The sequence below is a fragment of the Heliangelus exortis genome, chromosome 11 (assembly GCF_036169615.1).
Source record: "Heliangelus exortis chromosome 11, bHelExo1.hap1, whole genome shotgun sequence".
In the NCBI taxonomy this organism is placed as follows: Eukaryota; Metazoa; Chordata; class Aves; order Apodiformes; family Trochilidae; genus Heliangelus; species Heliangelus exortis.
Window position 1 is genome coordinate 15,086,350 of NC_092432.1, and position 11,773 is coordinate 15,098,122.

Consider the following 11,773-nt stretch of genomic DNA (forward strand, 5'->3'; position numbering starts at 1 on the left):
AAAGCCACTCTCAAAGCTCAAGTGGTGGCCATACTTGTGTTGCCATTGCCACAGCTGCCTCTATGTCTACTGAGAAGAAAGCACCCTTGCAACACAAACATACAGAAAGAGGGACAGCCATTTCCAAAACCTCCAAACTCTGATGGACTCAGCTTGGTACGAAGGAAGGATGTGTAGTTGCCCATAAAAAGAAAAACCCTAACAGTTCAATAGAGATCGCCATAGATAACCAGGTAGAGCCAATGCCCAGTGTACTGCAGAACAGAGCATTGATGTCACACACAACAAAGCCAATGCCCTTTGCCCAACACCCCCAAATCAACAAGCGACAATCAGACTAAGGAGGTTTCAATTACCAGCTGTAGCAGAGCCCTGCTTTTTGCTTCCTCTCAGATGCCCCAAAAGGACCTTCTTGCAGAGTTGCTGCAGGAAGGAGCCCCCAGCCCCACACAGAGGAGCTGCTGTTTGCTAAGAGGAACAGGAACCCAGGACAAGCTGCACTAACTGCGGCTTTTGTGCCCCCCGCCCCAGGTGTTTCCCACCCCCACCCCCAGGACACGGCCCCTGCCCAGCTGCAGGGCATCAGCCCGAGTGCCCGGCCCGGCTGCTCACGGCCGGGGCTGCTGCGGGGCTCTGACATGGAGGGGACTCAGCCAGGACACTGCATGCTCAGGGGCTGCACAGAGACGAGCTGGGCAGCAACAGTTCCTCTTCTTCCTCTGCAGGGCACAACCCAGAACTGCACACAAAGCTGGATCTCCACAGCACTGCTCAGACTTAGTCTACGTGAGAATCATCAAACAACAGACAGGTTTGTTTTTTCCCAAATGTTTCTGAGGGAAGCTGCCACTGAACAGCCTGATTATGACACTTCAGGGATACACAATATTCCATGTTTCACGGAATCACAGCAAAGTAGGTGTTGGAAAGGTCCTTGAAAGATCTAGTCCAACCCCCCTGCCAAAGCATTGTCACCTACAGGAAGTGACATAGGAACAAATGCAGGCAGGTTTTGAATGTCTCCAGAAAAGGTGTCTCCACAGCCTCCCTGTGCAGCCTGTTCCAGTGCCCTGTCACCCTCACAGCAAAAAAAAATTCTCCTCATGTTTGTATGGAACCTCCTATGCTCAAGCTTATGTCCATTGGCTCTTGTCTTACCATTGGGCATAACTGAGAAGAGCCTGGCACCATCCTCCTGGCTCTCTCACTTTATATATTCATAAACATTAATGAGGTCACCCCTCAGTCTCCTCCAAGCTGAAGAGCCCTAGCTCCCCCAGCCTTTCCTCATAGGGGAGATGTTCCGCTCCTTTATTCATCTTGGTCGCTTTGCGCCAGACTTTTAAGCAGTTCCTGCTCTTTCTTGACCTGAGGGGCCCAGAACTGGACACAATATTCCAGATGTGGTCTCAAAAGGGCAGATTTTAGGGGAAGGAGAACCTCTCTCAACGTACTAACCACCACCCTTCGGTTGCACCCCAGGATGCCATTGGCCTCCTTAGCCACAAGGTCACACTGTTGGCTCACGGTCATCCTTCCATCCATCAGGACCCCCAGGTCCCTTTCTCCTTCACTGTTCTCCAAGAACTCAGTCCACAACCTGTACTGGTACTTGGGGTTGTTCCCACCCAGATGCAAGACTCTACACTTGCCCTTGTTCATTAGATTTTTTCCTGCACAACGTCTCCAGCCTGTCCAGGTCCCTCTGAATGGCAGCACAGCCTTCTGGGGTGTCAGCCACCCCTCCCATCATTGTGTCATCAGGAAACCTCCTGAGAAGACACTATACAATCATCAAGGTCATTGACAAAGATGTTGAAAAGGACTGGACCCAGTACTGATCCTTGGGGGAGTCCACTAGTCACAGGTCTCCAGCTGGACTCTGTGCCATTAATCACCAGTCTTTGGGTCTATTGTGTAGCCAGTTCTTATTCCATCTCACTGCAGATTCCTGTATCCCACATTTCCTGAGGTTCTTCACCAGGATGTCATGGGAGACTGTGTCAAAAGCCTTGATAAGGTCAAGGTAGACTACACCCACTGGTCTCCCTGCATTTACCCATTCAGGCACAACGTCAGAGGCTATCAAATGAGTCAAGCGTAATTTCCCCTTGGTAAATCCATGCTCACCACTCCTGATAACCTTCTCTTCCATGTGCTTAGAGATGACCTCCAGAATGAGCCCCTCCATCATTTTTCCAGGGATGGAGGTGAGGCTGACTGCTCTGTAATTGCCTGCATCTTCCTTCTTGCCCTTTTTGAAGACTGGAGTGACAGTGGCTTTCCTACAGTCCTCAGGCACCTCTCCCCTTTGCCATGATCTTTTGAAAACCATGGAGAGTGGTAGGGCAATAACATCAGCAGCTCTCTCACCACTCTTGGGTACATCCCGTGAGGGACCATGGGCTTGTGTATATTCAGTTTGCATAACTGATCTCTAACACAGTTTTCAGTGACCAGCGGTGAGTCTTCCCTCCTCTGGGCTTACTCTCCTGTCCAGGGTCTGAAGTTCACAAGGGCTGGTCTTAGGAGTACAGACTGAAGCAAAGAGGGCATTCAGCAACTCTGCCTTCTCTGCATCCTCTCTTATCAGGCCTCCCACACCATTCAGCAGTGGGCCCACATTTTTTACCTATTCTTCCTTTTATTATTGATATATTTAAAATAAATGTTTTGTAATATATATTTTAAATATACATTTAAAATTATAGGAGAGGTGAGAAAACAAAGCCTGGACAATTCCTATGATGCTGTGAAGGAATTGAGCCCAGCAACCCTCATTGTTCCCAGGATCACTCCTTTCCCCTTCTCTCCTCGTCTGTGTGTGTATTTCATGCTCCCCCCCACACACACAGAAACATTTTTGGTGGGCAGATGTTGCCAGTTGGAGGTGGTGATCTGAGAGGTCTTTTCCAGTTGTGACAATTCTGTATGACCTATAGCTTTAAATGCTGAATTAGGAACACAGGGATCTATATAAACAGCTGTTTCTCACTGCAAAATACAAAACAAGTAGCTATTTTTACCCTAAACCACAAGGGTGTCACTTTCTGCTACATGGTAGTGAAACTTTTTTTTATTTTTGTTTTTAAATGAAGGGTTGCTGTGGCATCATCTCAGAATTTGACACTAAAGGTTGGCACAGTTTTATTCTGCTGTATAAAATTTGCCTTGATGGAACAAGCTGGGTTTTGGTTGTGGTACTGAGGACTCGGGACTGGCAGCACCAGGTTCCAAGACTCTTCATGCACTTACAAGATGTTTGTCTGAGGAAAGATGAATATTTCTGAGTGCCAGCTTACCTGTTCTGCAGTTACCTGTCATAAGTTTCACTTGTAGAGTCTCTCTCAGGATAACCATACAGAAAAGTCATTGTGACCATCTAGTTTGAGTTATTCAGGTTGAATTATTGTTTGAACTATTGCAGCTTTTTTTTTTTTTTTTTTTTTTTTTTTTTTTTTTTTTAACAAGCACCCTGTCCCATTCCCTGTGCTTTACTGTGTGGGAGCAAATCCTCAGATTCTGCTTTCCATTATTTTCCCTTCTCTTCAGCAATTCTGACAGGAATTCATAATTGTGACTCTTAGCAAGCACACCACAATATACAATTCTGCTGATCTTTGCTGACTCTGCAGCTGAATTGGTATTTACCATTAATCTCTCTCCTATTCTGTTCAATCCACTGAAGAACTTCACACTTACAGAGACAAACAGATGGTAAAATCTGCCTGGCCATAACGTCCTCAGGTCTCCCCTAGAGGAGCAGATGTCAGAGCAGCACAGACCAACGTGACAAACTCCATGGATCCTGACTGGTCACAGCTTAAATGACAAGGAAGTCTACAGCCATTAAGATTTCATTTTAAATTAAAACCTTACAGAGAGTTGGAAAACCTGAGTATGTGTGGCCTTACAATTAAAGCAAATTTAATAATACTTCATTTTGGAAATCTCTGGTCTGTCCCATCAGAAGCAACATTTCTGTTCCATTACATAACAATAATCCAGGACTCATCACTGCAGCAGTCTCTGTGCACACCCCAGCACAAGCCTGCTTCTCATTTACATGAGGAGCTCTGCAATTATTGATAACGAATCTTACCACACTGATAACACTGATGAAATCTGCCAAATAAAACACAGGAACTGGAACCTGCATTGCTGGAATTGAAGTACATCCTGACTATTGTGGTTTTGAGCAATCTGATAGCTTTGCTGCACTTCAGAATTCTATCTTACAGATATAGATTTGCTGAGTTACTACTTGTCTGTGTTTTAATCTTTTATATAACTGGAAGCCCACAAAAAACAGTTTCCCCCCTAGGGAACAGGATTTGTAATTTTCTACATTGCTATGTAACAAATTAAGTTCTGAGGTTAGGCCTCAGTGACTCCAGAATATCTGTTTTTATATTCCAATTTCTCACAGTATTATTTTTTCAATATTGTTATTCCTTTTTTTATTAAAGCAATGTGGAGAAAATGTTTGGCGTGTCATAACAGAGACCTTGGCTCTGACGTCTCAGGTAGACTTAAAGAAAGATTTGATTCAAGAGATACATTGTCTTCATGCTTGAACAGAAGGAAACATGGTATCAAAGTTCCACCTGAAGCCAACTTTTACTGCAGGAGTACTACTGTAAAGTTCTATCTCCAGTCAGTTTCTCTAGGAAGGTAAGTTTCAGGCTCAGTAAATAATATTTTAACAGACTGCATTCCTAGGGCTTGTCCTTTCCTCTGCAAAACCTGATGAGCTACCTATGAACTGAAAACATTCTTTCTGTGCTGCATCAGAAATGGAAAGAGGTCTTGAGAGCTCTCAACATAAATGAATTTGCTTGCTCCTCCTTTCCATCCTGGTTAGGAGATCCACAGATATCCTTTGGTACTCCCTAATTTGGCTGAGCTAAGAAACAAATCACAGCATCACAAAAACTTCATCAAACAGATGAAATTCTAGAGAAAGCCTTGATCAGGATGAGTATCTGTAAAAAATGCACACCCAGAAGGCAAACAATTCCATTATTGCATCTTCTTTACAACTTTAAGATACTGAACAGCATTACACTGTAGTTAACTCTTTCCCAAAATTTAAGTAGGACCCTTATGCACCACAATCTAGGGAACAAAACAGAGACAGGAAGGACAAACCCCAACCCTAGAACAGCTCCTAAACTTGGAAAAGAGACCGAGGGGCTGAACAAACTTCCTCATATGTGGAAATACCAAGTATGATTGAACTAATCGCAGTTCACACATGGATACAAATAACCGATTCTTGAATTTGCTTTATTTTTCTCTGCATAAGGAACCCTGCACAGGGAATTCAAATTAAAACGAAATAAATATGTGACTATTCATGCAAAACTGTCCTTGCTAATGAACAATTATACACAATGTATAACTCATGTTCACAGGGAGGGCTTACAAATGCACTATTCACAACAAAAATGAACCAAAAATGTCTCCATGCAATCTTATCAAAAGTGACCAAAAAGGAGAAAACACTTTTTTTTTCTTTTTTCCCGTTCTTTCTTTTTTTCAATCACACAAAAAATAAAACCATCTAATTTTGTGGTTACATTTAAAGTGACTGAACTGCGGCCACAGCCGATTAACCTCTGTTTTTATGCTCCCGAAACATCCCTGGTTACGGTAAAATTGTATCACAGAATTCATCCAATTGCCGAATCCACATCCCCCAGGGAATCGCAATCGATCGCCGAGTCATCGAGCACCCCCCAGGAACGTCAATGGAGCACCGAATTGACGAATTCCCCAGGGATCTCAATCTACCGCCAAACCCTCGAACTCCCCATGACTTTCTCCTCCAGTACTTGTGAGTCTCTTGTGTTCTCCTGCAGGTCTGTTATGTAAACTGGCACTTGTTCACACTGCACGTTATTTAATGTTAAAAAAAATCTTTCTGTATTATGTCCGAGTACGTTTTGTGCAGTCAAACCGTGTTTTGTGCACACTGCAACACATCCCTCATTTAACAGAGAAGCCTGAGAAATCAGAGGCACATTAATGACTGAGCAAGTGATGGCTCCCAGGTACTCTGCTTTTGCTACGTGTGGCTGTCACACTTGGAAGATGGAAAGTCCATATGGATGTATCCTTTAACAGACATTTGTTAATCACTCTTTCCCAGAATATTGTGTAAACCACACAATTACCATCTGCTGCAGCTTTATGGCCTTTCCTGTCCCATGAGGTAAGTAGGGTGATCAGCTTGGAACCTCCTGACCCAACAAGAGGATCTTCCTTATGCTCTGGCTCCAGCCTCTGTGTGAAACATTCTAACTTAACCTTAAATTTTTATTTGTTTCTTCCCTGCAGTAATTAATCAGGTGAACCTTACCATCAAACTTACAGAATCTCATCAAACTGTTAAATTACTGTTTTAACTCAGTAAGATATATTTTTGCTCTTTGGAGTGAGAAGCATTCTACTCATCTGAGATGCTAGGGTATCAAAATTGCAGTTTGCAGCCTTAATCAGGGCTGGCATTTTGTGGCAGCAATGCAGGGGTTTCCAGTTGCAAGGAACAACAGAAAGCAAATAGATTTTTTTTCCTTAAGACTGTCCCAGTGGAGATGCACGGCCCTGTGCAGCCTTTGAAAAACCTACCAACCATTTGTTTGGACCAGAACCAGAGTGCAGGGGAGAAGCCACAGTTCACTGAAGCAGCGCTACCCAAGAGGGGGTGGAAGTGAAGTAAAATACCCACAGTGACTGAGTTCAGACCATTTCTTGTACTTAAAGCTGAACCAATTTTCTCGATGCTTTTTCAAGCATGAATTTTTTTCCTGGTTTATTGTCTGGAATCATGTTAGCACTTCTGTCTGCTCTCAGCACTACCAAAGGACATTTTTCCCTGACTCTCTCCAAACCAGTTTGTGTTATGTTCCGGCAGAAATCCACATGGAGTGTTTGCAGTGATCCCCCATAGAGGGTCACTGCTTCTAGTGTCTGGTCAGTGATCCGCACGCAGTTTTCCAGCTTGAGTGTCCTGAGGTTTGGGCAGTTCTTGAGAAGAAGCAGGATGCAATCGTCTGTAACATGGCCACATCCAGAGAGGGTCAGAGACAGCAGGTTTGGACATCTGAAAACATGATCATTACAGGCAACATGAGTGGGGGAAACACATAATAGGGCTTGGACAAGCTGGCATTGCTAAGGCTACATATGAAAGCAAGAGAAATACCTCCTCTCCCATCAGGAGGGTTAAGAAAGCATGAACTGGAAGGGGGCAACACATTGATCTTCGTGCTGAGCTTTACTAATTGCAAAACTTAACTTTCTCTGCTTTTTCTGTTGGTAGCAGCACACATGGCTCAGCTGGCATAGTGGAGAAGGGGAGCTGGACACCTCGTTAAGCTGCAGATGCACTGGGATTTTTCTTCAGGAGCTGCTTGCAGAAGTGCTGCTTTTCTGCAAGTGCAGCCAGTGAAGACCCAGTAGACAAGGCTGAAGTCAGGATGAATTTGAAGGCAATTTAAGAGTTAATGTGTAGACACACTGAGCATGGGCAAGTAAGACACTCCCACTCTTGATTTCACAGGGATCTATGGGCATATTTCAGCTCCTTGGATTTACTGAATAGGTGACAGCTGCTACCCAAGACTGTTGATGACTGAACACCTCACAACTCTTAAACCTTTAAATCACTGAAACTGGTAAGAATTGTGCTGTTCAACAGTGACACAGTAAATAAAACAGCTTTCTCCCCGTTGTTGCTAGGGGAGGCCTGGGAAAGTACAGAAGAGGCCTGTTCCACGTCAGCATGCTGATGGTAAATTTAGTCTCACTGTCCTTGTGCAGAAAACTGGAGCAGACCAGGTACAAGCTGTTGTGCTGACCAGGCATGTTAGCCAGGACCCTGGTGCACCAACCTGCAAACCCTTGTGTACAACTTTGTGTTTGCTTTCTGGCCTATGCCCCTCTCTGGGGAGCAGCAGTTCTGATATCCATCTCTTTAGCTCAACTCAGCTTCATGTTTCCCTGTTAGCACAGGACTTCTTCAGGCTCTGCTGTTACGGGGAAAAATTATTACAGTAATGATAATATTGGCCTTGTGATACCTTTGGACAGAACTATTACTCTGCCTCCCATCCTGTAAGAACTGCATCGTGTCCAGAAGTGTTTCCACATAAAGATTTGTGCTTAGAGCCTGGATCAGGGTTTTAGGAGTACAGTAGGAGGTGGAGACAACAAGGGGCTGTGCCACAATTGCAGCATCTTCCTGTGTCCTCAAAAAACCAGTACATAGTATGTTCCCCTTCCTCTACACCCCAACCCTGACACTGCTTGGCTTCACCTTTTGAGGTAATTGAGATAATCTCACCTGCATTATCATTTTTTTTCATGCTTTTCCTTTACAGTTTTGCTCAGTTGGGAAAAACAAATGTTTTTAAAGCAGGCAAGGCCAAAAAACGCTCCAACCTGCTATCGCTTGTGGCTTCATCAAGAGAGTAAATGCACTCCAAACTCAGCAAGAAAAGATGGATTTTTTTTAAACCCTCTTTTTCTTGGCACAGAATGCTTGGAACTTTGTTCAGATGGAAATGCTTTTAATGGGTTGCTGCAAAAAAGGTGTGAACTTGTCCTAGGCAGGTCAAAACAGATTAGATGTCTGTGTGTGTGGAGTATCAATATAAACTGTAATTTTTTAGTTACATTTAACTTGTGGAAATGCATTCATGTAAGACTGAAAACCATTTGCTAAATTTTTATGGACTTTTTTGAGACTGCTTACTACCTATGCTTTGTTTTGAATTTTGTCCAGCAACCAGTTCTGCGGTTATGGATTCTGCAGAGAAGAAATGCACTTAGAACTATTTCTGCAGAGCTGTGGTCTTGTGTCCTCTTTCTGAATTATAATTTGTGATGGCAAAAAAACCCCCAAAGTAGTTAAGTGTGGCCTTACAGTCAACATTCCAGAGCCAAAAAGAGAGCTACTTCCTATTATGCCCTTATTGGTAGGTATAATGTGCTTCCTAATTAATCCCAGTTTTTATCAGTTATTTTAGAAAAATTAATTCAGAAGTCTTGTACTTGCAACCTAATGCTCTACATTCCAGTCATTGTTTTGAGGCTGCACTGTTGCTGGATCTCACTATGACAGTGTGTCCTGTCAGTATCCTGTAATTTGTTTGGTTTTTAAAATGTTACTTCCAAACAGAACTTTTTTCTTTCCCATGCTGTGGCACAAAGGTGTGCCATTTCAGCACAGGAACTAACATACCCCTTTCAGCTCTCACCTAGGACTACAGCCACCCTCTGTGTTACTAAAACACAAGGACTGGCTCTACCCCATTTGCTCCTCCTAAACTATTGTTTTGGGTTTGTTTTTTTTTATTTCTACCCTTTGTAGCAGTAAAGCTGTCAGGAGAAATGGCATGCACCCAGATTTGGTTTTCTGTAATGGTATTTTTTTTCCTCTGCTGTAGTTTATAAAAAGCTTAGATAAAATTAAATTTCAATATATATGTGATACTTGTGTTTTAGAAAAAAGCCAACTTAGTAATATGTTTCATGAACTTTGTTTTGTTGTGACACAGTCACTATTTGAAATCACATCTTCTAGGCACACCCCCCACCCCGACTATTTTTTTCACTGCCAGGATGGTAATGGTTTCAGTTAGGCAGCAATTTTGCAGGCAGTATTGTACTCTGCTCTATTAATTCATTCTCAAAAAAAAAAAAAAAAAAGGAAAAAAAAAAGGAATAAATAGGTTTAAGGAAACTCAGTATGAAACATAAGCACTTGCCTCTATAAAACCAACTTGAAGCTGTATTAAAATCGCAAAGTCAAAGCACTCACATATTTAGTGTTCCATTTCAGCTAAGATGTTTGGAGTAGAGTAAGTAGCTCTCAATTCTCTCATTTCAAGACAATTAATCTTTATAGTAGATGTAGTTTCACATCAAAGAACATACCTGTTGCAAACTTCTAGTAAAAAATCACTGACAGTGTTTTCATGTCTGTTACAGAAGTCTTTCTGGAAATTGTTTTTCATCCAGTCCTCAACGTTACACACCTTGACTCTCTCTGAATACCAGCAGATGGATAAGTATTTTAAAGCAGGTCCCAGGAGAAAATTATCCTTCTTTAGTTCCACTGGAGAATGGAAGTTCAGCAGTGACCAAAGTAAAGGATCCTGAAACACTTCTAGTAACTTGTGACATGTTTTTGCTAAACTTTTCCTACTATTTTTGTCCAGAAATGAAAACAGATGTAAAAGGCACTCCCGATTCAGCTGAGTTATATGCATAGCCCGTCAGCTCGTGTCAGAGAAGACAGTTTCCTGGCCTTGTGGAGTAGCAGCAGTGCTGGAGGGGCCTCAGAACCACCAGAAGGCTCTTGCACATATATGGTTGTAGAATGTTGTTTATTTTTGGCGCACAACTGGTACAGAAGCTAAAAACAGGGAAAGGAAAAGAAACATGCGTGCATGAAACTGTTCCCTTTCTACAGGGGAATGGAATGAACATGTAAAGTAGCAGCACTTGAGTGTCATGAAATGTTTCCTTAAAAGGGATTTCTTTCCTTTTAGGCACCCCTGAAGTTTAGCAAAGCTCTCGTGCTGAATTAATGGACTGGGAGGGTAGGGGGGTGTAGCTGCAGCTGCAAGAAGCAGCTTTGCCAGCCTCTGAGGTTCAGAGGCTTTGGCTTTCTGAGTGGAAGTTTCATTTTGCAGTATACTGCAATTTTAGCCTTGATCTGTTAATTGATTTTTCTAAAGTTGCACTTTTTGCTCTCCATTACACTGGATAATTATACCAGGTAATTATACTGTTTGCTTTCACAAACAGCTCGTAAAATGAGTTGAAAAATTCCCTAGGTACTTTAAAGCATGCACACCAACATGCTGCGGCTTCAATTTACAAGCCTCAGGCTTGTGAGCAGTTTCCTGCACACAGTTACCTGGTTGTTCACTTTTGGGAGAGGCAAGTCATGATAGGAATACAAGCTTGGGAACAGCCCATCTATGTTTAGCCACTTGCAGGCTTGGCTTTTGATACTCTTCAATTAGCCAGAGTTTTATAAGTTTGTGCTATATTTTTTTGTAGGTTTAGTTCTGTAACTACAGACTTGGCAGTTTGGAAAAAAGATATATAGGATTGTTTCTAGGAATAAAAGTATTATGTTTTGGTTTTTGTTTCCAGTAACTGAGAAACTGCAGCACAAAGTCTCTCCTGGAAGAAAACTGGAGCTACAGTAAGCAGCACATCATAAATGAAAAAGCAACCATGTACATGTCTATAACTTTCATATTTGTGCATTAAAAATGCTCAAGATTAAGGTAGTTTATGCCCATCTTCTGCTTGCTGTTAATACAGGAAAATAATACATTCAACTAATTAGCAGCTGTTAAAAGCAAAACTGCCCAGCAGAAATTTTTGAAGTGACCTGCACATTTTTAGTAGCTGAGAGATTTTAGGTACCTATGCATTTTAATTTAGTTTGTTTCCATACATGACATGACATGAATGAGACCAGAGTTCATCTCTTCCTTCTTACCTTGAGAATGCAGTTTGATATTCAACTCTGAAAAACAATATTTGAAATAAGTTTGCAGTCTGCAAGGATTATTTTAGTATCTTACCAGTGTATGGGTAATGTTTGTGCTTACATACAGGGACAAGAGCCACTGTAGATCTGGTTTTGGTGGTGGTAGTTTACTATTATATACAGTAGCCTCTGCTTAACAACTACCAGTTGTCTTTGTTTATCCTTTGTCATTTAATATTTTCCTTGAAATGA

The 11,773-nt window shown here is 42.3% G+C and overlaps 1 protein-coding gene across 1 annotated transcript; it reads right to left on the reverse strand.

The window, feature by feature from the left end:
* Positions 1 to 2,624: 2,624 nt before the first annotated feature.
* On the reverse strand, positions 2,625 to 11,773 carry FBXL22 (F-box and leucine rich repeat protein 22). The gene is made up of 2 exons (XM_071754894.1): positions 9,946 to 11,773; positions 2,625 to 7,108 (listed from the first exon to the last, which is right to left on the reverse strand). Exons 1-2 carry the CDS (start codon positions 10,278 to 10,280, stop codon positions 6,763 to 6,765), a joined length of 681 nt encoding a protein of 226 aa, XP_071610995.1. The 5' UTR covers positions 10,281 to 11,773; the 3' UTR covers positions 2,625 to 6,762.

Coding starts and splice junctions, on each gene's coding strand:
- FBXL22 (XM_071754894.1), bottom strand. CDS start 10,280: ATGCATATAACTCAGCTGAATCGGGAGTGCCTTTTACATCTGTTTTCA. Junction 7,109..9,945: donor TTACTAGAAGTTTGCAACAG/GTATGTTCTTTG, acceptor TCATGTTTTCAG/ATGTCCAAACCTGCTGTCTC.